This window comes from Haliotis cracherodii, unplaced genomic scaffold (genome assembly GCF_022045235.1).
Source record: "Haliotis cracherodii isolate W230 unplaced genomic scaffold, xgHalCrac1.p SCAF_13, whole genome shotgun sequence".
NCBI lineage: Eukaryota > Metazoa > Mollusca > Gastropoda > Lepetellida > Haliotidae > Haliotis > Haliotis cracherodii.
Window position 1 is genome coordinate 1975738 of NW_027266268.1, and position 27505 is coordinate 2003242.

Genomic DNA, 27505 nt, shown 5'->3' on the forward strand with positions numbered 1-27505 from the left:
TCGTTTGTGAATATATGTTTTACTCTTTGTTCACCCATAGTGGGGTTCCTCCACAGGAGGGGTGTCAGGTACTTGGCGTACCTGGACGAATCGCTAGTGGTAAATCGGATGACGGACGTGCTGTCTCGTCAACTCGATTTTGCACTTCGGCTCTTGGAGCAATTGGGGTGGATTGTCAAGCGGTGCAACAGACTGTTAACTTTTGGGAACAGCTGTTACGGCTATTTGTGTCAGCCCAGGACTGCACCGAACGGGGTCGTCTCCAACTCCGCCTGCTGCAACGGTTTCTAATAAACCAGTTGTTAGCACAGGAAGAGTACAGCTGCGTCTGTCGCCCTCCCATATCGGCTCCGACCGCATCTGGAGTGGTGCACAGTCCCTTGCAACGTCTTATCAGGAGTCTCTATGCGGCCCTTCTAGGTATACAGACGTCTCTCTAGTGGGCTGGGGCGCCCATCTAGAGGGGGAGGGGAGCTTGGGGCTGTGGTGCATAGATGAACTAGGTCTTCACATCAATTGCCTCGAGTTCAAGGCAGTGATCAACGCAGTCAATCACTGGAAGCATCGTCTCGTCGACGCCCGGCTCATGCTGGCAACCGGTTGACAACAGGACGGTAGCGTTTTATGTGAACAAACTGGGGGGAACCCACAGTCACTCGCTACTCGATCTCACGTTCGAGTTTTACGCTCTGGTGGACAATGTCCCGTGCCAGGTACGCGCCCGTCACATTCCCAGTGTGCGGAACGTACTGGCAGACGCTCTGTCGAGGCCTCGGGATCTGAGCCTCATGGAGTGGATGCTCAATCCAGTAGTGTTTCAGTGGCTGTGGGAACATGTGGGTCGTCCGATGGTCGACCTGTTCGCAACCAGGTTCAACAATCAACTCCCGTTGTTTGTATCACCAGTCCTGGACCCGAGGGCCATCGATCACGATGCTCTCGCGTTAGACTGGACTGGCATGGACGCTTATGCTTACCCGCCGACAGCGTTAATACCACTCATTCTAAGCTGGCCTTTAGGAGTTTGTTGTCCAATGTTGCTGATCGTGGTACCCCCACTTGCTGGCCAAGGTCACGCAGTTGCCACTTCCACTGCCTGTGAGACCGGATCTCCTGATCCACCCCCACACCCGTCAACTTCATTCAAACGCAGGGCAGTTCAATCTGCACGCGGGGATGTTGTCACCAGGTGACTGAGGAGTAAAGGTTTTTCTCATCTTGCGTTTCGGGCATACGATAGTATGCATCGTGATTCTACCCAGAAGGTGTATAATGCACTTTTGGCTATTTTCACGAGGTGGTGTTGTAAACATCACATTCATTTGCCAGATAAGGTATCTGTGCAGGACGTTGCTCGTTTCATGTCTCACTTACGAGAGACCCGGAAACTCTCCGGGGGTTCCATTACCAACTATGTCTCTTCCGTTGCTATGATACGGGATGTTGCTATGGGTACCAGTCTCACAAAAGAGCTGGTGATTCGGGGTATTCGGGGTTTCAAACAACAAGATCTTAAGAAAGGCCACCTTCGGGCACCGGCCTGGGATCTTTCCTTAGTGTTGAAATCACTTACAGAAGCTCCGTATGAACCCTTGAGTAGTGCTTCATTTCGGCATGTGACTTGGAAAACAGCATTTCTCCTCTCCTTTCCCACGGCGGCACGTATGTCTGAGATTCATGCACTCAATGTCACTAAAGTACGATTCAATAGGAGCGACGAAGGAGCGGTCCGCCTGGGCCTGCTCATGGGCATCGTCGCTAAGAATCAGAAATTTGGCCAAACGCAGAGAGAATTCAGTGTAAGATCACTCAAAGAAATCTTACATCCCGCTGATACTGAGGACAGATCACTGTGTCCGGTTAGGGCCCTTAAGTATTATCTTAGGCCTCGAATGAACGCAGACAAGGGCGTGACCATCTGTTCATATCGTGTGACCCTAATCGGACTGCTGACATAACTCGCAACTCGATTGCGTTATGGCTTCGTTCTGTCATCAATCTGGCGTACCTGCCTCGGGGGTTACCGGTTGCGGGGTCAAACCCGCACGATATCAGGGCGCTAGCGGCAACATTTGCCCTACACTCCAATATCTCTGTTCACAGAATATTGCGAGGTTGTTACTGGCGTTTTGACTTTTTGCCAATCATTACCTCAGAAAGGTTTCTGATGAAGACGTGGAGGGTGTGCACCGTCTTGGGCCGCTGATCGCGGCACAAGCAGTCATCTAAGGGGTGTGCCCAGCGCAATTCCGAACTCCTCAGGCGTCAGACCTTGCACGGTGGTCAATCTGGGTTGACTCCAATGTTCCCACTGCCGTGGGTACAGGAGTGGAGGTCCCGCAAACCAGCGCACTCACACCACCGGTGAGGGCGGCTTTTTGTGTGTTTTGTCCTTATTTGTATTTTAACAATTATGTATTTAATTGTCTGTTGTGTATTCCAACCTTGTGATGCATGCTTACAAATACTGGAATTAGGTCACGCGCCTAATGCATACTTGAAGTAGGCTTGCTCTGGGATATACAGTCCGAATGAAATTAATTTCCCTCTTTTCAACTGTTTAACCTAATCTATGATTTAGCTCACATGGATACTGTGTTCTCATCCACTGTGGCGATGAAATACCTATCCAGTGAGGCCGTTTGGAGTCTCCAATCGTATGGAGCCTTATGACTGAGCCTTACGATATGCGCTTGACAGTGCTTTGGTATTCCTATAGGGTAACGCCAAGCTGTGAGCATGCGCATCGAGTGCTTCCTCCTTGTTGTATACTTCCGCTGGTCGGAAGGAACACGAGCAGTCAGGTTTCGGGTGGTAGGTGCTCCCCACCGCCTACTGTGGTAATCAGCCTCGGTATAACAGTAACGTATTACTTAATGTAATTTGTAGAATTTTCCTATTCGGAATATTCTATAAGTAATATGATGCCCGCCCGGCCATCCCCCGAGTACTTGCTCTCGCTAGAGACAAGAGTGAAGGGTGTCACATGGCATCTAGGTGGCTACGCACGTGCTACATGAGGTAATTGTGATCTCTGTGGTAGATTTCACTATAAGAGCAGTTGTGGGAGACAACAGCCTCGGTATAACAGTGGTAACGTATTACTTATAGAATATTCCGAATAGGAGAATTCTACAAACCCAATAAAATGACGAGTTTTAGGCAGAACAAAACGGTCCAAAGCTAAGGCAGATCAACAGTGTTATCTATAACAGGACAGTATCATGAGCTCCAAATTTGGTAAGCATGTTTAGCCTATGCAGAAGTATTGTATGTGGCTAATAACTCAACTGTTCTTTGTCCAGAATCAGTTTGTGGGACCTTCCTTCCTCAGTATAAATATACAGTGTTAGCCCTGGGAACTACATGTATGTAGAGCTCTTGGCTGTTCTGTCTGATCAATTCTAGATGTGTAGGAAATACCTGGTATTTTGTTCTGGAAAGCCACTTGAAGTTGCTTATGTAGTGCAAGATAAGATTTCCCGAAGACATCCTTTTGGATTTGTTTGGAGTCATACGAAGCAGAATATTGTAGTGAAAAGAAATAAACAGTGTGCTAGTTATGTGCACAACAATGAATATTTTATAGAACCTGCTGTTTCAAAGTGATAGCTTGATAAATCTGTGATTGTTGTTTCAGGGACCAACCCACAGGAAGTGTTGCTTGGCATCAGTGGTTACATGAAGAATTTTTTTGGCTGTGAAGAATGCTCACATAATTTTCTGAAGATGGCCTCTACAGTAGAGCAAGAGGTTCATGAGGGGTCTGACACTGTGTTGTGGCTGTGGCGGGCACACAACAAGGCCAACAAGCGACTCCATGGAGACCTGTCAGAGGACCCCCAGCACCCCAAGCTTCAGTTCCCCTCCAGGACATCATGTCCCAAGTGTCACAAAGACAACACAGACTGGGATGAGGCCCAGGTATTGACTTACCTTGTGGGCTTGTACAGACGGGACAATATTGTGAGTGACAGCAGGCAGACAGCCCTGAAAGATGCAAGGGTCCGAGACAGAGGGGAGCTTGACTGGTGGGAGAAACATCAGCGTGCTCAAGACCTGGAGAAGATTCACACACTCAGAAAGCAGAAGAAAGTGGCATTCCAGCAGAAGATGGAGCGACAGATCTGGGAGCAGGCTCGTCGGTCAGACAGCCAGGAGAACATCCACCAAGACAGGCAGTATCACACATTGCGGAAAGGCTGGGGGCTCAATGGGGTGGACCTTGGCATGTGCATGATGTTCTATGTCATGTGTGCCGTAATCATTCTACTCATGTACTATCACTTCACAATACGCCGGAACTGGAAGCCATGTGGCTGTCTACCAGTATGATGCAGACATCTACTACTACCAGAGCTTCTAGTTGTGTGTTTGTGTCGAAAGTAATGTGTTTACATGAATACATGTGCTGTTTATCTCCTGGCAGTGGGGTGAGGGTCATGTACATCCGTGTGGGATTGTCCAGGACTGCCTTCACACTACATTGTAGCATGGTGGTATGGGTTTTTCTGGGAAGGCTGTAAGTTAGTTTCGTTGTTGATGGTTGAAGGTATATGTAACCTCTCTAGTGTGTTGGAGAATGTTTGCTTTCTAATTGGTTTGTGGAGATACTTAATTTGCCTGTACACCGATTGTTGCATAATGAGTGATAAAGCAGATGTAGGACATGAAAATGACAAATGCTGAAGAGTTTTACATTGTCAGACACTGTTTTGTTGATGGTCATAAGTGCAATATTGTTGTCCACTCAAATTGATTTTAGATATTTTTCATTTTGATAACCAAACTGATTTTTTTTGTAAAATAGTTGATGTTAATGTAAATGGACAAAGTATGTATCATAAACAGTCAGCATTATGTGCTCATGTTCCCTGGTGACACGTTGTGTGCTGCACACCACACTGCTGTCCAGGTAAGTTGTAAATAACACTATATGTTCGTTACAGTGATGTACACTTGGGTATTTATTGAACATTCCGTCATGATACATCCCACTGATTGTTGACAGTGTATATTATATACCAGAGGAAATATTTGTAGCATTTCAATCATATCTTGTGTGGAAATGCTGGAAGAGTGTAAGAGATAAATCCACTTTCTGATGAAATCTGTATGCATGTTCTCAAAGCAAGAATTCCCAATCTCATTAAAATCAGATCTTAGTGCTCGCTACTGCTTAACAAGATCTGAGGACATCCCATAATGGGTCATGTCAGAATGACCTTTCATCTGACTAATCAGAGTGTTGCTTTCCCGATTGAAAAGTGACAGTTGGAATGTTATTTTAGTAATCATGCAACTTTACAAATGTTAAAATGGTGTATTCTGAATGACAGTTTGGGCTGTACGAGGAGATGAATGAAAATTTGAAACAGAAGACTTTCAGGAGCCTGTGGGAAGTACTGCCATACAATATCACCTATATATTGGTCATTCCAGAATGTTCTTTTGTTCAATTTTTTAAAGTTTGAATCAAGAACTTTGTCAAAATATGTTTCAAGCATGGAAGTCATCATTTTCAAACTGGTGCCATAAAACTTGAGAAAGCTGCTTTTTCTCATAGGTTGATCTTGAGCCGCCTGTTAGTTGTTTGATTGGTCGGTCAAAGTTCGCAAAAGGTCGCATTGTCGTGACCTGTAATGCGATGTACTCAGATCTTTGGTTTAGCTGTAGTAAGCACTAAAACCCTATTTTAATGAGATTGACTAATTCCAAAAATGATGATTTCCTTAAAATGTTTAATGCCAAACTTGTTATCAAACTACTTAACTTTTTGTATATATCTTTCTCATGCTGTATGATGAAGATGCTGTGAAATGTACCAATGGTCAGCCTTTCAGCTTACACATAGCTCACCCTATAGTTTTGGTGATTTGGTCCTTGTTTGAAAGCAGTATATAGGATTATCATGTGCCAGGGTAAGTCTTGTTGCATGCTAATGGTTGTTCATCCAACGAACTTGTCTTACTTCATCACACCAACTTCTAAATGCCAATCAAAGAAGTCTGGTAAGGTTATTGTCCCCCGCCGCACGAAAGCGCGAAGCGGGGGATATAGTATTCACGACCCTCTGTACGTCCGTACGTCCGTCCGTACGTCCCACCTGTTTGTTGCCGCGATATCTCAAGAACTAAACACTGGATTGTCTGGATATTTGGAACTATGGTGTATATGCAGACACCAGTCGGTTTTGGTGACCTTGACCCCATTTTCAAGGTCACAGCAGGCAAATCTGCTTTTGGAGTTGGAAAACGGTGTTGCCGCGATATCTCAAGAACTAATCTCTGGATTGTCTTCATATTTGGAACTATTGTGTATATACAGACTCCACAGACACCAGTCGGTTTTGGTGACCTTGACCCCATTTTCAAAGTCACAGCAGGCAAATCTGCTTTTGGAGTTGGAAAACGTTGTTGCCGCGATATCTCAAGAACTAATCGCTGGATTGTCTTCATAATATTTGGAACTATGGTGTATATACAGACACCAGTCGGTTTTGGTGACCTTGACCCCATTTTCAAGGTCACAGCAGGCAAATCTGCTTTTGGAGTTCGAAAACGGTGTTGCCGCAATATCTCAAGAACTAATCTCTGGATTGTCTTCATATTTGGAACTATGGTGTATATACAGACACCGCAGACACCATTCGGTTTTGGTGACCTTGACCCCATTTTCAAAGTCACAGCAGGCAAATCTGCTTTTGGAGTTGGAAAACGGTGTTGCCGCGATATCTCAAGAACTAATCTCTGGATTGTCTTCATATTTGGGACTATGGTGTATATACAGACTCCGCAGACACCAGTCGGTTTTGGTGACCTTGACCCCATTTTCAAGGTCACAGCAGGCAAATCTGCTTTTGGAGTTGGAAAACGGTGTTGCCGCGATATCTCAAGAACTAATCTCTGGATTGTCTTCATATTTGGAACTATTGTGTATATACAGACTCCACAGACACCAGTCGGTTTTGGTGACCTTGACCCCATTTTCAAAGTCACAGCAGGCAAATCTGCTTTTGGAGTTGGAAAACGTTGTTGCCGCGATATCTCAAGAACTAATCGCTGGATTGTCTTCATAATATTTGGAACTATGGTGTATATACAGACACCAGTCGGTTTTGGTGACCTTGACCCCATTTTCAAGGTCACAGCAGGCAAATCTGCTTTTGGAGTTCGAAAACGGTGTTGCCGCAATATCTCAAGAACTAATCTCTGGATTGTCTTCATATTTGGAACTATGGTGTATATACAGACACCGCAGACACCATTCGGTTTTGGTGACCTTGACCCCATTTTCAAAGTCACAGCAGGCAAATCTGCTTTTGGAGTTGGAAAACGGTGTTGCCGCGATATCTCAAGAACTAATCTCTGGATTGTCTTCATATTTGGGACTATGGTGTATATACAGACTCCGCAGACACCAGTCGGTTTTGGTGACCTTGACCCCATTTTCAAGGTCACAGCAGGCAAATCTGCTTTTGGAGTTGGAAAACGGTGTTGCCGCGATATCTCAAGTACTAATCGCTGGATTGTCTTCATATTTGGTACTATGGTGTATATACAGGCGGAGGACATTTCGTCACTTTGTGACAAATACTTGTTTTTTTGAAAACTTGGGAATCTGATTTTGACCTTGTAATCTGTGCCCTGTTATAAGACAACACCGACCAGATGCCAGTGCATGTGACCGTGTGCATTATCACTTGCAGATCAACATGTAATTGTTTCAGTTATAGAAATATCTTATTTGTAATATGATTTCTCAGGAATGTTTTGGTATTCCACTGATAATTGTCTCTCTTGGTGACAGCCTTGGACAGACATCTCTGACACCATGACATAAGCAGACTTGTTGAACACCTGGGTCCAGCAGCATGGTATTGTTCAGGTAACACTGGGAAACCAGAAGTCAACACTGATGTGAATAGGTTGCAGTGCTAAGAGTGAGCCTTGGCTTCTTTTGTGTAACAGGATTTTAGCAGTCATGATGTTGGCATGCACAGAGCCTCAATATTAAACTGCTAAGTTTATTCTAATAATAGGAAAGTGCTTAATTTTACTCTAAAACTAATTTATTAAGTTTATAATTTCAATTGTAATTCACTAATTCGATAAAGTTGTATACTGAATGCTTCTGAAGAGATTATATTCCTAATTACAGCAAAATATGATTACCAATGTAATATGCATATATTTAAGAGATATGATATGATATGCTACATTGGGGTTGTGTTGATAAGTACGATCATTTGTCTGTTGAGCATGTCTCTGGATATCAGTTAGTGGTTGTTTTTTATATAGTGTACATTTGGAAATAGTATTATTTATGCAATGTGTAGTTGCCCATTGTCTCCATTGCTTTGAGTACATTTGTAGGTTGTTAATCTCTTCATCAGTGTGTGGTACATGTGCCTGGCCACTAGACATGCTAGATGTATCTCCATCAGTTTGACTATACACTCAGACAGTGGTGTAGGGAAAAATGCCTATGTCTAAATTGAATATCGCAATTTATACAAAGGTGTCTAGAAGGTATCAATGAGTTTTAAACATTAAATTGGTAAATTCCCTTTTATGTTTAAACCCCTCGACTCAATTATGCAGTCACTAACTTCTCTAAAGCTGCCTGTGTTCTTTAAATGGAGGATGGTACAAGACCTTGGAAGACTCCACAGCAACGGATTTTTGATGCAGGATTCCACCTGGCACTGTTTACCACCATACTACACAAGGACCATGTACCAACAACTGAAGTCTTTCACAATCATCTCAACCATTCATTGTCCAATCATCACCTGGTTTATGAAATCTTGAGAACAATTGAAGGTGTTGACTGAGCTAAGTTTGTCTAGCTGGACCCTAGCTTGCCCCTCTAGCAGGAAGAGAGAGTACCTAGTGGTTGAAAACAGACCTGATAATAAAAAAGGAACTTATGTCCACAACGACAGAAAAAAAAAATGACTGCTGCTGGTCTTCCTCTGTCATGTTCGTCCCACAGCAACATCATTTCACTATCAAAGCCATCCATTTACATCGGTTGCTATTGCCAGTTAGGGTATCTATCATGTAGGGCAACTAACTTACATTTAAATCCTATATTTTGCTGCATTGGATTTTGGATAACCACACACTGAAAGGATAATATGATATCATTTGACCTATTGACCCTAGACTACCTATGTGAGGGTGTTTTCTTATGTTTAGGACATATGTGTCATCTCTGAATGTAAGAAAGCAGGCAATTAGGTGGAACAGCCTCTCATTTAGCCCTGTTTGTGGAATTTAATTTGCAGCAATGCATCTCCAATCTCCAATAAAACAGGTTTGTCTTACATTCAACAATATAGAAAAGTAATACAGTTTGTTCTACCACCATGTGTACTGTAGTAAAGTATGGTTTTGCCTGAACGATCATGACTTCAAGGTCCTCTATCCTTTCTTATATTAACATAGGGGTAGAGCAAACTGTATTTCTTAAATGTATCTTTGCCAAATACAATGGTCATGTGACTTTATAATGATGTCTTCTGGCACGTCTAGAGATTGATCTTATTACATTACTTTACGCCTTAAAATTGGCTTAAATTGAGCTTGTTTTGTGGTTAGCACCATTTACACAGAATTTACGCAAAAAGTATATATTGGTCTTGTCTCTTTACAATGCGGCCAGTGTTTTCACTCCGAACAATATGTCCCAATCTGGCCCAATATTTTCACTTATGTTTTATCTCAATCTGTTATTTATATCTATTGATGTGAAGTTTTTGTGTACTTTTTCAACACATTTTTATTAAATATTTTCTTCTGTTTTCATTGCAGATATTTGGCTAATTGCTTGTTTTTTATACAGTGATGCAAGAAGTGAGCTTATGCTTGATGAAAAATAAGGGCAAACTCACGTTTGATTTGATAGTGTAAAGGTGACAAGTTGTTGATTGTGTGGAAGTAGATCATGTATTGATGTGTGTGATGTATGTTTACCCTTTTACCAACAGTGATGTTATTAGGAATCAGAAGTCGACACTTGTCTATTGTGTCAGTATCTCGCAACTCTACAGATCGAGATTCAACAGTGGACATGACTATGTAAACTTGAAGTCAATACCAGCTTTCACAGGAAATAGGAAGCTAATACAGCTTTATTGAAAATTTGGAAGTTTTGTTGTTTTTGTAACAAGCCTCATTTCTACTCTTCAGTTCACTTAAACCAAAGTTTCATTTTTTTTAATTTGAGATCCCATATGTGTGTGGATGTGCAATGAAAAGTATATGTTTATAGTTTGTTGACGATCAGAGCCAATAGCTAAAAGTCTAATTGAGCAGCATGTTGTCAATCGTTATAAGGGTAACACTATATTTCAGGGCATTATCATTTGCAGAAGCCCGAGGTCTTCCATTAACTGCCCGATGAAGGAGGGCAGTTGAAAAGACCGAGAGCTTCTGCAAATAATAATGCCCTGAAAAATAGTGTTACCGTTGTTATAGCTAAAATGAATGGAATTTGTTTTCAAATAACAAGAAACAACAATGTTGGTTTTGAAACATTTACTGCAGTCAACACGAATGTCACTGACCCACTTTTTCAAATATGGAAACGTCATAGAATAAACCAGATGACATCACTATTAAACGTGATGTCACTATCCCTACCCTATGACGTCACCTAATAATTGGCGTGATAATGGCCCGTCGTCAAGGAGGAGATATTTTCATGAATGGCATATTTCATTACAGATGCAGAACCTTGAAACATAAATTCTCCCTACCTAACACATAGGGACGGTTCATCACCCCTTGTATTTGCGACCTAAAAAGTAGTTTCGTGTTTGCAAGATCTTAAAAAATATAAACAAAAGAATAAAAAAATATTTGGGGGCACGAAAATTCTTTATCATACATTCAGATATGATTATAAACAAAATCAACTTTAACAAAAAATATTCTTGAAAACTAGGAGACCGCTGTTGGAAGCTAAAGAATGCATGCTGGTCAAGTAACAAAAATGGCGCTTTGCGAAATGAACAGTCTCAATTGACGAGAAGAATGAGAAATTTACAGTTTCTAAGGAAACATTTTTGAGAGAATAACAAATTGCAAGAAGTGATATTAACTCCATAAACGACCATATGTCATTATTTTGCCTTGTCATTGTGGATCTAGTGCAAAAAGAATGTCAACAGTTTGTGTACCGGCTAGTCACTTATAGGGAGCAAAGTGAAATGATTGAGCTGACATTTTTGTAGATAATGATTATAAGCTGGGGTTTATTTTCACCACCATCTGCATTCAACTGTGGACATTGTTGATGAAACAATGACTGCATGCCACTGACTGCTGAACGTTGCATGTACAACAGATTTTCCCTCATTACCATACTTGATTTGTCAGCACTAATACAATGCTCGTGGGTTTCATCATATAACAAGGGCTAGTTATCTGCATCACTTCCCAGTTTCCCCCCTCTGAAATACTGTTCAATGTGGCATTAAACAGAAATCAATCTCAGTCACATTGGGGTTGGGGCTGCTCCTGTCTTACACACTGGTGGAGGATCTGCGGACACTAGTGTAAGGCCTGCTCCTGTCTTACACACTGGTGGAGGATCTGCTGACACTAGTGTAAGGCCTGCTCCTGTCTTACACACTGGTGGAGGATCTGCTGACACTAGTGTAAGGCCTGCTAAAGTCTTACACACTGGTGGAGGATCTGCTGACACTAGTGTAAGGCCTGCTCCTGTCTTACACACTGGTGGATGATCTGCTGACACTGGTGTAAGGCCTGCTCCTGTCTTACACACTGGTGGAGGATCTGCTGACACTGGTGTAAGGCCTGCTCCTGTCTGACACACTGGTGGAGGATCTGCTGACACTAGTGTAAGGCCTGCTCCTGTCTTACACACTGGTGGAGGATCTGCTGACACTGGTGTAAGGCCTGCACCTGTCTTACACACTGGTGGAGGATCTGCTGACACTAGTGTAAGGCCTGCTCCTGTCTGACACACTGGTGTAAGGTCTGCTCCTGTGTGACACACAGGTATTAAAATCTGCTTTTGTCTGGTGTATTGTATATCACCTGATATTTTGTTTAGATACCCTGTCCTTATATATTCCTTATGATTTTTGATGTTACGACAGAACTCATGTAAACCCAGTGTGTGTAAAATCATATAATCAGACTTACTATGTATACTGACGGCACAGCTTTTATGATATGATATTGTAGTTCTGTGTGAGTCTTTGACTGACACTAAGTCATGTTCTGTGTTATGAATGTCTGTAAGTATGCCTGTCGATGTCATTATATACTTAAGGTGACTTTTAAAAGCAGTTGTTGTAGCATGTCACTTTGTTGTGAATAAATGACACTATTTTATCAAAGCTGTTGCCGTTTCATTTTCAACTCAGCAGAACTAAATGTTCTTTTGTGCTGATGTCTTGAGACTCCACCTCTATTCATAGCTTCATACTATTCATCTCTGTATCCACAAGGCAGGTATATGGAAGGGAATAAACTACTTCCCCTTTTCTTTAAAAATAATTCTCACTGTATTTAATTTTATTTGATGGTTGCAATCTGCTTGCAACGTTGTGTTAGCGTACGCCTCCCCCAATGTCTCCAAGTTCGTAACCCTGATACAGTTACCGTTGAACTACATATTCGGCGTTCCCAAATAGGTAGCGGCACATGACAGGTAGATTAGATAAGGTCAAGTCGAAAAGAGCCTTGAATTGCCCTCATGTCGCTCTTATATAGGTACTACCAGCCTCTTAGGAACTATCTCATCCAGAAATGTCTAGAATAATCAAGGCATGCCATACGAATGTGGCGAACTAAGGTAGATAATTCTAATTCTGGTGCAAAGTCCTTCTGGAACCTCCACCCGTTGTTGTTGACTGCTGTTCAGATCTGGCCACGACACCACTTCACTTCTCTTTTACTAGCAACTCAATCAATGAAGGCAGTGACAACTTCTAAAAATAATATAAATAAACACCTCCTCAAAATAAAAGTGTAATTGCGAGTTCATTTTCAAATGGTACACTGTGTTGGCACATCATCTGCCTGTAGAATGGTAGTCACCTTAACGGCCCAACCTTGTAGGTGTGTTTATGTAAGCTACATGCACACCTAATTATAAGAGGTCTCTATAAAGAAATTTCTGTTTGATGACAAATTGCATGCGTCTTTAGTGCTATTAATTTGAATCAAAGTTCCACCAATTTGGTATTTGGAAAGATTTGTAACTGAAATACCTAATCGTACTCCAGAAAATTAAAGATGACAAATCATTGGCATGCACCAAACTGGCATGTCGTGTGAGTCGATTGTCACCGCGTTGAATATTAATCATACTATAATCAGTAGATTCATTAGAAAACACACATTGACTTGACATGTGAGGGACTTGCCGAGATCAGGGCGCCCATGGACGACCAGTGCCAGAGAGGACGCCAGGCAAAACGGCTGCCAACTTCAGCTTGCGCTGTTCTTCGTCATCACTGCCGTACCCACAACAGAGTGTCCCTTAGCACCATCACGCGTCCACATTAACGAAATAGATTGTCCCCAATTTTTTTAAAAAGAATATGGATGCTTCATACTGCTGAAAAATATAGCAGTTGCTGCCATAAAAATTACATTGTTGCAAGGGTTTTTTCTTCTTTTTTTTTAAATTCAGGCTTATAGTTTTAAATGAAAATATATCGGATTCGATAGCTGTAGCTGAGAATCTAATCTCCATACAAAATTTCTGCATAATTAGCGAAAGTACGTCTGTGTACTGTTCCAATCAACTGACTGATAAAACACTTGCAAAAACAAAATCTCATCAATCTCTGATATTTGTGATAAGTGAAAGTTGAACCGAGGCGAGCGGGGAAAAAACAGGCATACGCATGAAAGTCGCTAAATGACCTGTGCATGACGATACACGTGAGCAGAAAGGGAATTCCCTCGACTGTAATATTGGAATTCCCCGACATTCCGCAGTAATAAAAGTAGTGCGCCTCGGTGGGCGTGGCTTGATGTTATATGTGGCTTAAATTGGGAAATGAATGCAATAACATGTGACCAATTCAGCTAATCAAAATGCAGGATTTTCAATGAACACAACGAAAATTTAATTATCTACTGTTATACGGCAAAGCAGATCACGGCGTTACAGAAAATGAAGCTATATCTAAGGCAGTACAACATTATATATGTACAACTAAAAGATTTGTATAAAGAACTGTTCATTCAACAACAACGCATCTCTCCCCTTCAAACTCCAGCTGAGCTAGAAATAAAAGAGACAAGTGAAACCGCCTCATGTTTCCCACTTAGATCTGTGCATAAAGATTCAAAGTGACACAAAATATCCACACAAGAGGGATGACTTCAATTTTCCAATTGTCAACTTTCCCTTCATGTCGATCAATATTCCAGCACCTCATTATATTCGTTATTCAACACTGCGCCTTTGGGCATCAGGTTTTGGAGTATCATTGCCCCTCATTAACACAATGACAAAGCTGCTATAGTGTTCAGTTATAGAGATGTAAAAACTGACACTTGTATGAGAAAATTAGGATGGCTGGAGTGTCATCGCCTATCCTGCACAAGAGATGTGGCAATGTTCCGATGAACGATGCTATGTTCATCTGTAGCAGCTAGTCGATAGGCTTTTCTCAAATTGCAAGACATCAAGATTTCCGTTATTTATTTTGTTATTACTTTAACATTAAAAGCTGAATCAAAGATACAAATCTATACTTCATTCCTCAAACAATAAAATGGTGACGCCTATCCATGGCCAGACCAGAAAACTTGTGTTCCCAATATGTTCCGCAATGCTACTTTCATCACTACTGAACAATGATTATCTATTGCAGTGCCACAAATAGACCCAGGCACATGGCGGGATGTAATAATTGTAGTAAGCAATCATTAGGTATCAATCATGCATCAAACACATTGGACGTGCAGAAGCGAATACGTGTCTGGATTTAGTTTTACACTGATGCGCACATATGACCATTTTTAGTGCGACTAGTATCACTTTGAGTGACAATCTGACTTTTTTCTAGCATTGGTAATACATTGTTTGATATTCTATCACCAGAGCAACTAACTGGCCATAACGAATCTCTCCCTCCTGTCCTAAGTGACCAGGTCTTTGCCAGAGCTGTCCCAGGGCACGGAACATTCCATGATCGCAGTGTCCGCCACCTGAAACACGACATACCGACAGGTTCCTGTATTCTGTTAGAGATAAACGTGCTTGACTAAGGGGTGAAATACGGGTGGAGATGCACTGGCTCAGGCTACTGTATCTGTGTCAGAGGGGTGAAATACGGGTGGAGATGCACTGGCTCAGGCTTCTGTAGCCTGTGTCAGAGGGGTGTAATACGGGTGGAGATGCACGGACTCACTCTACTGTACCTGTGTCAGAGGGGTGGAATACGGGTGGAGATGCAATGACTCAGGCTGCTGTACCTGTGTCAGAGGGGTGGAATACGGGTGGAGATGCAATGACTCAGGCTACTGTACCTGTGTCAGAGGGGTGGAATACGGGTGGAGATGCAATGACTCAGGCTGCTGTACCTGTGTCAGAGGGGTGTAATACGGGTGGAGATGCTCCTTCACAGGGTTGTTGCTAGCTTTGTTGTAGGAACACAGGAAGGCCCACCGCCTCGTGTCACTGTTGTTGGCACTTGAGGTGTGTATCACATTGCCATGGAAGTACAGGGCGTCACCTGGTGGGGTTATTGACAGACAAACATAAACTGTTTCAGACAGTAACTTCTGATGTGTATGCCTCTCGGTATGGTATGTTCAGAAGCTGATGCGCTACCGCAATATTTTGAATGACAACTCAATAGTGACTGACAACATTTAAAAAGAGATTTATCTGGGTTGAGCTCTATATAGAGGTGCTCACACACTTTGCTAATCTCTGCAACTCTGCCTGCGTTAGCTCCTATCTGGCGGCCGACAACACCGTGATCCACACGACCACATAAGTGAGATCCCGACAATATCTGTAATGCAAACAAATAACACACTGCAGAACTACACTGTGATCAGCACAACCAACACTACACTACAGAACTACACGGTGATCAGCACAACCAACACAACAGTACAGAACTACACGGTGATCAGCACAACCAACACTACACTACAGAACTACACGGTGATCAGCACAACCAACACAACAGTACAGAACTACACGGTGATCAGCACAACCAACACTACACTACAAATCCACACTGTGATCAGCACAACCAGATATACACTACAAAACTACACTGTGATCAGAACAACCAACAAAACACTACAGAACAACACGGTGATCAGTACAACCAACACTACACAACAGAACTACACGGTGATCAGCACAGCCAACACTACACTACAGAACTACGCGGTGATCAACACAACCAACACTACACTACAAATCTACACTGTGATCAGCACAACCAGATACACACTACAAAACTACATTGTGATCAGCACAGCCAACAATACACTACAGAACTACACCATGATCAGCACAGTAACTATACATTACAAAACTACACTGTGATCAGCACAGCCAACAATACATTATAGAACTACACGGTGATCAGCAAAGTAACTGTACATTACAAAACTACATTGTGATCAGCACAGCCAACAATACATTATAGAACTGCACGTTGATCAGCAAAGTAACTATACATTACAAAACTACATTGTGATCAGCACAGCCAACAATACACTACAGAACTACACGGGGATCAGCAAAGTAACTGTACATTACAAAACTACATTGTGATCAGCACAGCCAACAATACACTACAGAACTACACCATGATCAGCACAGTAACTATACATTACAAAACTACATTGTGATCAGCACAGCCAACAATACATTATAGAACTACACGGGGATCAGCAAAGTAACTGTACATTACAAAACTACACTGTGATCAGCACAGCCAACAATACATTATAGAACTGCACGTTGATCAGCACAGTAACTATACACTACAAAACTACACTGTGATCAGCACAACCAGCAATACTCTACAAAACTACACCGTGATCAGCACAACAGACTCTACACTACAAAACTATACCATGAACAGCACAGCCAACAATACACAACAAAACTACGTGGTGGTCAGCACAGTCAACAATACACTACAGAACTACACAGTGATCAGCACTGCCAACAATACACAACAAAACTACGTGATGATCAGCACAGTCAACAATACACTACAGAACTACACAGTGTTTAGCAAAGCCAAGAATACACTACAGAACTACGTGGTGATCAGCACAACCAACTCTACACTACAGAACTACACTGAGATCAGCACAGCCAACAATACACAACAAAACTACGTGGTGATCAGCACAGTCAACAATACACTACAGAACTACGTGGTGATCAGCACAACCAACAATACACTACAGAACTACGTAGTGATCAGCATAACCAACTCTACACTACAGAACTACACCGAGATCAGCACAGCCAACAATACACAACAAAACTACGTGGTGATCAGCACAGTCAACAATACACCACAGAACTACGTAGTGATCAGCACAACCAACAATACACTACAGAACTACATGGTGATCAGCACAGTCAACAATACACTACAGAACTACGTGGTGATCAGCACAGTCAACAATACACTACAGAACTACGTGGTGATCAGCACAGTCAACAATACACTATAGAACTACGTGGTGATCAGCACAGTCAACAATACACAACAAAACTACGTGGTGATCAGCACAACCAACAATACACTATAGAACTACGTGGTGATCAGCACAGTCAACAATACACTATAGAACTACGTGGTGATCAGCACTGCCAACAATACACAACAAAACTACGTGGTGATCAGCACAGTCAACAATACACTACAGATTATGAACTACACAGTGTTTAGCAAAGCCAAGAATACACTACAGAACTACGTGGTGATCAGCACAACCAACTCTACACTACAGAACTACACCGAGATCAGCACAGCCAACAATACACAACAAAACTACGTGGTGATCAGCACAGTCAACAATACACTATAGAACTACGTGGTGATCAGCACAACCAACAATACAATACAGAACTACGTAGTGATCAGCACAACCAACTCTACACTACAGAACTACGTGGTGATCAGCCCAGCCAACAATACACAACAAAGCTACGTGGTGATCAGCACAGTCAACAATACACTATAGAACTACGTGGTGATCAGCACAACCAACAATACACTACAGAACTACGTAGTGATCAGCACAACCAACTCTACACTACAGAACTACGTGGTGATCAGCACAGCCAACAATACACAACAAAACTACGTGGTGATCAGCACAGTCAACAATACACTACAGAACTACACAGTGTTTAGCAAAGCCAAGAATACACTACAGAACTACGTGGTGATCAGCACAACCAACTCTACACTACAGAACTACACCGAGATCAGCACAGCCAACAATACACAACAAAACTACGTGGTGATCAGCACAGTCAACAATACACTATAGAACTACGTAGTGATCAGCACAACCAACAATACACTACAGAACTACACCATGATGAGCACAGCCAACAATACACTATATAACTACACGGTAATCTACGCAAACAAGAATGCACTACATAACTACATCGTGATGAACACAACGAATAAGGCACCACAGACGTACACCATGGTCAACACAACCAACAACACACGACAGAACTAAACCCGCGCCAGTATAGTATGCTCCGAGTTTCAGACTTCACATTACCTGCAGGCAACCATTCTCCCGAGTACATTTGTCCAGCGCAATGAAGACAGTCATCATAACAGGAAAGAGACAACCGTTACGATACCAGTACCTGAAACAAATAGATCGGGTCAAACAGTTATGTTACCAGTAACTGAACATGGATTTGGGACAACCTTTCTGGTACCAGTAGTTGAAACATGGATTCGGGACAACCATTCTGGTACCAGTGGTTGAGACATGGATTCGGGACAACCTTTCTGGTACCAGTAGTTGAAACATGGATTCGGGACAACCATTCTGGTACCAGTAGTTGAGACGTGGATTCGGGACAACCATTCTGGTACTAGTAGTTGGAACATGGATTCGAGACAACCATTCTGGTACCAGTAGTTGAGACATGGATTCGAGACAACCTTTCTGGTACCAGTAGTTGAAACATGGATTCGAGACGCCCTTTCTGGTACCAGCTACTGAAACATGGATTCGAGACAACCTTTTCGGTACTAGCTACTGAAACATGGATTCGAGACAACCTTTCTGGTACCTGTTGTTGAGACATGAATTCGAGGGGCAATCTTTTTGGTACCAGTTACTGAAACATGGATTCGAGACAACCTTTTCGGTACCAGTAGTTGAAACATGGATTCGAGGGGCAATCTTTTTGGTACCAGTTACTGAAACATGGATTCGAGACACCGTTTCTGGTACCAGTAGTTGAAACATGGATTCGAGGGGCAATCTTTTTGGTACCAGTTACTGAAACATGGATTCGGGACAACCTTTCTGATACCAGTAGTTGAAACATGGATTCGAGGGGCAATCTTTTTGGTACCAGTTACTGAAACATGGATTCGGGGCAACCATTCTAGTACCAGTAGTTGAAACATGGATTCGAGACAACCTTTCTGGTACCAGTAGTTGAAACATGGATTCGGGACAACCTCTCTGGTACCAGTTACTGAAACATGGATTCGGGGCAACCTTTCTGGTACCAGTAGTTGAAACATGGATTCGAGGGGCAATCTTTTTGGTACCAGTTACTGAAACATGGATTCGGGGCAACCATTCTAGTACCAGTAGTTGAAACATTGATTCGGGACAACCATTCTGGTACCAGTAGTTGAAACATGGATTCGAAGGGCAATCTTTTTGGTACCAGTTACTGAAACATGGATTCGGGGCAACCATTCTGCTACCAGTAATTGAGACATGGATTCGGGACAACCATTCTGGTACCAGTAGTTGAAACATGGATTCGGGACAACCATTCTGGTACCAGTAGTTGAAACATGGATTCGAGGGGCAATCTTTTTGGTACCAGTTACTGAAACATGGATTCGAGACACCGTTTCTGGTACCAGTAGTTGAAACATGGATTCGAGGGGCAATCTTTTTGGTACCAGTTACTGAAACATGGATTCGGGACAACCTTTCTGATACCAGTAGTTGAAACATGGATTCGAGGGGCAATCTTTTTGGTACCAGTTACTGAAACATGGATTCGGGGCAACCATTCTAGTACCAGTAGTTGAAACATGGATTCGAGACAACCTTTCTGGTACCAGTAGTTGAAACATGGATTCGGGACAACCTCTCTGGTACCAGTTACTGAAACATGGATTCGGGGCAACCTTTCTGGTACCAGTAGTTGAAACATGGATTCGAGGGGCAATCTTTTTGGTACCAGTTACTGAAACATGGATTCGGGGCAACCATTCTAGTACCAGTAGTTGAAACATTGATTCGGGACAACCATTCTGGTACCAGTAGTTGAAACATGGATTCGAAGGGCAATCTTTTTGGTACCAGTTACTGAAACATGGATTCGGGGCAACCATTCTGCTACCAGTAATTGAGACATGGATTCGGGACAACCATTCTGGTACCAGTAGTTGAAACATGGATTCGGGACAACCATTCTGGTACCAGTAGTTGAAACATGGATTCGAAGGGCAATCTTTTTGGTACCAGTTACTGAAACATGGATTCGGGGCAACCATTCTGCTACCAGTAATTGAGACATGGATTCGGGACAACCTTTCTGGTACCAGTAGTTGAGACATGGATTCGGGACAACCATTATGGTATTAGTAGTTGAAACATGGATTCGAGACAACCATTCTGGTACCAGTAGTTGAAACATGGATTCGGGGCAACCATTCTGGTACCAGTAGTTGAAACATGGATTCGAGACAACCTTTCTGGTACCAGTAGTTGAAACATGGATTCGGGACAACCATTCTGGTACCAGCTACTGAAATATGGATTCGGGACAACCATGCTGGTACTAGTAGTTGAAACATGGATTCGGGACAACCTTTCTGGTACTAGTAGTTGAAACATGGATTCGAGACAACCTTTCTGGTACCAGTAGTTTTAACATGGATTCAGGACAACCATTCTGGTACCAGTAGTTGAGACATGGATTCGGGACAACCATTCTGGTACCAGTAGTTGAAACATGGATTCGAGGGGCAATCTTTTTGGAACCAGTTACTGAAACATGGATTCGGGGCAACCATTCTGCTACCAGTAGTTGAAACATGGATTCGAGACAACCTTTCTGGTACCAGTAGTTGAAACATGGATTCGGGACAACCATTCTGGTACCAGCTACTGAAATATGGATTCGAGACAACCATTCTGGTACCAGTAGTTGAAACATGGATTCGAGACAACCTTTCTGGTACTAGTAGTTGAAACATGGATTCGAGACAACCTTTCTGGTACCAGTAGTTTTAACATGGATTCAGGACAACCATTCTGGTACCAGTAGTTGAGACATGGATTCGGGACAACCATTCTGGTACCAGTTGTTGAAACATGGATTCGGGACAACCTCTCTGGTACCAGTAGTTGAAACATGGATTCGAGACGCCCTTTCTGGTACCAGCTACTGAAACATGGATTCGAGACAACCTTTTCGGTACTAGCTACTGAAACATGGATTCGAGACAACCTTTCTGGTACCTGTTGTTGAGACATGAATTCGAGGGGCAATCTTTTTGGTACCAGTTACTGAAACATGGATTCGAGACAACCTTTTCGGTACCAGTAGTTGAAACATGGATTCGAGGGGCAATCTTTTTGGTACCAGTTACTGAAACATGGATTCGAGACACCGTTTCTGGTACCAGTAGTTGAAACATGGATTCGAGGGGCAATCTTTTTGGTACCAGTTACTGAAACATGGATTCGGGACAACCTTTCTGATACCAGTAGTTGAAACATTGATTCGAGGGGCAATCTTTTTGGTACCAGTTACTGAAACATGGATTCGGGGCAACCATTCTAGTACCAGTAGTTGAAACATGGATTCGAGACAACCTTTCTGGTACCAGTAGTTGAAACATGGATTCGGGACAACCTCTCTGGTACCAGTTACTGAAACATGGATTCGGGGCAACCTTTCTGGTACCAGTAGTTGAAACATGGATTCGAGGGGCAATCTTTTTGGTACCAGTTACTGAAACATGGATTCGGGGCAACCATTCTAGTACCAGTAGTTGAAACATGGATTCGAGACAACCTTTCTGGTACCAGTAGTTGAAACATGGATTCGGGACAACCTCTCTGGTACCAGTTACTGAAACATGGATTCGGGACAACCATTCTGGTACCAGTAGTTGAAACATGGATTCGAAGGGCAATCTTTTTGGTACCAGTTACTGAAACATGGATTCGGGGCAACCATTCTGCTACCAGTAATTGAGACATGGATTCGGGACAACCATTCTGGTACCAGTAGTTGAAACATGGATTCGGGACAACCATTCTGGTACCAGTAGTTGAAACATGGATTCGAAGGGCAATCTTTTTGGTACCAGTTACTGAAACATGGATTCGGGGCAACCATTCTGCTACCAGTAATTGAGACATGGATTCGGGACAACCTTTCTGGTACCAGTAGTTGAGACATGGATTCGGGACAACCATTATGGTATTAGTAGTTGAAACATGGATTCGAGACAACCATTCTGGTACCAGTAGTTGAAACATGGATTCGGGGCAACCATTCTGGTACCAGTAGTTGAAACATGGATTCGAGACAACCTTTCTGGTACCAGTAGTTGAAACATGGATTCGGGACAACCATTCTGGTACCAGCTACTGAAATATGGATTCGGGACAACCATGCTGGTACTAGTAGTTGAAACATGGATTCGGGACAACCTTTCTGGTACTAGTAGTTGAAACATGGATTCGAGACAACCTTTCTGGTACCAGTAGTTTTAACATGGATTCAGGACAACCATTCTGGTACCAGTAGTTGAGACATGGATTCGGGACAACCATTCTGGTACCAGTAGTTGAAACATGGATTCGAGGGGCAATCTTTTTGGAACCAGTTACTGAAACATGGATTCGGGGCAACCATTCTGCTACCAGTAGTTGAAACATGGATTCGAGACAACCTTTCTGGTACCAGTAGTTGAAACATGGATTCGGGACAACCATTCTGGTACCAGCTACTGAAATATGGATTCGAGACAACCATTCTGGTACCAGTAGTTGAAACATGGATTCGAGACAACCTTTCTGGTACTAGTAGTTGAAACATGGATTCGAGACAACCTTTCTGGTACCAGTAGTTTTAACATGGATTCAGGACAACCATTCTGGTACCAGTAGTTGAGACATGGATTCGGGACAACCATTCTGGTACCAGTTGTTGAAACATGGATTCGGGACAACCTCTCTGGTACCAGTAGTTGAAACATGGATTCGGGCTTGATGGTGAAAGATAGGGGTACCTACCCATAGTCCTGATGCCAGACAAAGCTACCTCCTGTCTTCGCTTCCTTCATCATCAGTTTGGTGTGGTAGTGATACACCTCGCCAGACAACAACTTCAACACACAAAACTTTATCAGTGGTATCAGTCAGAGGTGAGTCTTATGCTATCATCTCGGTGGCTCTCGTAACTAGGACCATAAGCCTGTATATGGGTTTTCTAGAAGTCAGAAATAGCTGGCCAGCATCACGAACCTTCTCACACGTCCCGGCAACCTTGCTGCATCGAGCAACCATTCCGGTAACGTCATTTCCAGGGTGATTCCACAAGCACAATCGACTGACTCGGTTTTTGTCATCCTTGTTCTACACCAGAGAAACGCTATTAATTGTGATGAACACACTATACTTTACACTCGAGCAACGTCATTAATGGTAAAGAACTTTACATCGGAGAAACATCTTAACCATTACAGGACATGTTATTCTTCACATTTAAACTTTACCTTCACAATTAAATAATATGCTTTACTTAATATCAATCAAACACCTTTACCGTTAAGAAACAAGCTATTCTTGAACTTAGAAGAAATACCTTTACCAATAAAGAACACGCCATAAGGTACGCCTTTGCTACACCAGTGACTCTAATGAACACCTTTACCTTTAAAGAAGAAGGCTATATATTGCGTGACTGAGTGAGTTTGTTTAAGCGCCGCTTTTTAAACAGTATTCAATTTATATCGCGGCGTGTCAGCTTAATGTGGGAGGAAAGACCGAAGTGATGCCGGTCTCAGACGTTTACCACTTCGGTGAAACCCACTAGCACGGGTATGGTGCGGACAAACCTAGAAACATAATCGGGGCAAACTTGGGTTCGAACCCACAATCATAGGTTCCTGGCGTGCCCAAGGGACGCAACTTACGGCTATATATTAAATACAAAATCACAACCATTAATGTTAAAGAGCACTCTGACAGCTTGTGTCAATCACACTTACGCCATAGGCAAACTTATCGATGACGGCATTGTTTTCTACCACGTTCTTCACTTTCTCCAGTTCGCTGCTGCTCAGCAATCCTCTGTGAGAATGTATAAAGTGAATTCATTGACGACTTCAGACAGTCAGATGTGTGTCTGTGTGTGTGCCTGTGTTTGTCTGTGTGTATGTCTCTGTGTGTGTCTCTGTATTTGTATTTTATAACATTTAGATAACTATGAAATGAATAGTGTTTCTTCACATACATGTTTAGCACGCCAAAAGAAGCTTCTTGAAAGTAAAACCATATTCCATGGCCATTACCTGAGCAGTAGATAACCGTTGTTGTTGAAACAGGACTGCATGTCATCTGTGACGGTAAACGTCTCCTGGTCGAATATGTAGTCTGTAAAACAACGCGCACATGTTTCACTGACAAGGGATTATATTTCACCATACTGAACACACCCTAATCGGTGTTATGATCCTAGGTCTGACACCGTCCCCAGAGCACTCGCTACTGTGGGAAAGAAGGGCAAGATTGGAACTAACATTTAAACAACACATCAACACAAATCCGGGCAGAGAAATCCCTGCAAAAGACAAGCATCCTGAACAACACGAAGAGCTCCAGCTGCAGCTCAGACATACATGAGGTGAGCAGGGATCCTGCTCCGACATACAGGAGGTGTGCGGAGGTCCAGCTCAGATATACAGGAGGTGTGCATAGATCCAGCTCAGACATATATGAGGTGAGCGGATATCCAGCTCAGACAAACATGAGGTGAGCAGGGATCCAGCTCAGACATACAGGAGGTGTGCGGAGATCCTGCTCAGACATACAGGAGGTGAGCGGAGATCCAGTTCAGACGTATAGGAGGTGTGCAGAGATCCAGCTCAGACATACAGGAGGTGTGCGGAGATCCAGCTCAGACGTATAGGAGGTATGCAGAGATCCAGCTCAGACATACATGAGGTGTACAGAGATCCAGCTCAGACGTATAGGAGGTATGCAGAGATCCAGCTCAGACATACATGAGGTGTGCGGAGATCCAGCTCAGACATACAGGAGGTGTGCAGAGATCCAGCTCAGACATACAGGAGGTGAGCAGAGATCCAGCTCAGACATGCATGAGGTGTGCGGAGATCCAGCTTCGACGTACAGGAGGTGTGCAGAGATCCATCTCAGACAAACTGGAGGTGTGCAGAGATCGTGCTCAGACGTATTGGAGGTGTGCGGAGATCCAGCTCAGACGTATTGGAGGTGTGCGGAGATCTAGCTCAGACGTATTGGAGGTGTGCAGAGATCCAGCTCAGACATACAGGAGCTGTGCAGAGATCCAGCTCAGACAAACATGAGGTGAGCGGACATACAGCTCTGACATATATGAGTTGTGCGGAGATCTAGCTCAGACGTTTAGGATGTTTCTGGAGATCCAGCTCTGACAAACAGGAGGTGAGCAGATATCCAGCTCAGACATACATGAGGTGAGCAGAGATCCAGATCAGACATACATGAGGTGAGCAGAGATCCAGCTCAGACGTATAGGAGGTGTGCGGAGATGCAGCTCAGACACACGAGGTGAGCGGAGATCCAGCTCAGACACACGAGGTGAGCGGTGACCCAGCTCAGACACATGAGGTAAGCGGAGATCCGGCTCAGAAACATAAGGTGAGCGGAGATCCACCTCAGACACACGAGGTGAGCGGTGACCCAGCTCAGACACATGAGGTAAGCGGAGATCCAGCTCAGACACATAAGGTGAGCGGAGATCCACCTCAGAAACACTAGGTGAGCGGAGATCCACCTCAGACATACAAGAGGTGAGCGGAGATACAGCTCTGACATATATGAGTTGTGCGGAGATCCAGCTCAGATACACGATTTAGCGGGGGTCCAGATCAGATCCAATACACACATACAGGGGCTGAGCGGAGATCGAATACACACATACAGGGGCTGAGCGGAGATCCAATACACACATACAGGGGCTGAGCGGAGATCCAATACACACATACAGGGGCTGAGCGGAGATCGAATACACACATACAGGGGCTGAGCGGGGATCCAATACACACATACAGGGGCTGAGGGGAGATCTAACACACACATACAGGGGCTGAGCGGGGATCCAACACACACATACAGAGGCTGATCGGAGTCTGGGTTTAATCATACATGTTTTTAATTTGAGGATGATACCATAATATAATGATTAATATAAAACATGTATCCTAATTACTGGGCCTAATGACCCAGTGACAATAACTCGTGTACAATACGTGTTGTGGAACAATGGACGTATTCACAAACCATATGATATATCAAAGTCGAAACAACGCCCAAAAGAACAAACTAAAGTTCACGTGTGTAAATAAGGAGTATGAAACGATCGTTGGAAATAATGGAACAGAAGAGTGATTGTCTCACATAATCTCACCTTTTAGGGGCATTGCGATGTCCCAGATCCCCGCTGACCACGCACGAGTGAGGAGTTTCCACTAAACCTGTTTGTTCGCTGCAAAGAAGAGAACATGTTGGAATATCTGGACAAATACAATGTATCAAACAACATCTACTTTCACACATGTTATTGAACATTAAATAACAAGGTATATTTCCTCTACAGAGTTGTTAACACGGCGCGGACCTGACGTGCGGACTTGGCAGCCCTGGATGCATAAATCCCGGATCACATGGACCACGTAACGCCAAGTATTTATGTGTGTAGTCGCGACTGAATTTGTTAGTCATCAAGTGTTTATTAGATTATACTGACGACCTTGACCTACAAAACTATAATAGGCCCACACACACATGCAGTGGTTTAAACATATGGTAGATCACATACACGGCTATCTCTATGTCACTGTTATTATATGTTAAAGACAACAATATCTTACCTATGTGTATTGAATACTTCACATGAATCAGCTTTGTCGTTGTTGCCTATGCGGGCCTATAGTCAATGATGTGAACACCCATGTCAAGTCGTCAATTTCACTTCCCTCCTTCAC

At 43.1% G+C, this 27505-nt stretch overlaps 2 protein-coding genes across 3 annotated transcripts in view; one reads left to right on the forward strand and one right to left on the reverse strand.

Annotated features, from left to right (window-relative positions):
• The window catches only part of LOC139459491 (sulfhydryl oxidase 2-like), a 41056-nt gene extending 28680 nt beyond the window's left edge, over positions 1-12376 (forward strand). Inside the window, exon 10 of the mRNA XM_071240944.1 lies at positions 3641-12376. Within this exon, the coding sequence (XP_071097045.1) occupies positions 3641-4335 (695 nt within the window). The 3' untranslated portion in view covers positions 4336-12376. The remainder of the gene's footprint in view (positions 1-3640) is intronic.
• A 1763-nt stretch (positions 12377-14139) lies between these two features.
• On the reverse strand, positions 14140-27224 carry LOC139459493 (L-proline trans-4-hydroxylase-like). Of its 2 annotated transcripts, XM_071240947.1 has the most exons (10): positions 27139-27224; positions 26929-27006; positions 24812-24893; positions 24509-24590; positions 23763-23873; positions 23532-23623; positions 18792-18882; positions 15892-16021; positions 15585-15736; positions 14140-15209 (listed from the first exon to the last, which is right to left on the reverse strand). In XM_071240947.1, the coding sequence occupies exons 2-10, from the start codon at positions 26939-26941 to the stop codon at positions 15141-15143; spliced, it is 822 nt and encodes a 273-aa protein (XP_071097048.1). In that variant the 5' UTR covers positions 26942-27006; positions 27139-27224; the 3' UTR covers positions 14140-15140. The 2 variants fall into 2 exon arrangements, with proteins under 2 accessions (XP_071097048.1, XP_071097047.1); XM_071240946.1 differs by lacking the exon at positions 24812-24893 and having other exon boundaries at positions 27139-27218.
• Between the last annotated feature and the right edge of the window lie 281 nt (positions 27225-27505).

Excerpts from the sequence above, each read along its gene's own strand:
- LOC139459493 (XM_071240946.1), bottom strand. The coding sequence starts at position 27,170 with ATGCATCCAGGGCTGCCAAGTCCGCACGTCAG. Across the intron at positions 23,874-24,508 it reads TCGATAAGTTTGCCTATGGC|AACAAGGATGACAAAAACCG; the intron begins GTAAGTGTGATT and ends TCTCTGGTGTAG. Across the intron at positions 15,210-15,584 it reads ATTACACCCCTCTGACACAG|GTGGCGGACACTGCGATCAT; the intron begins GTACAGCAGCCT and ends GTCGTGTTTCAG.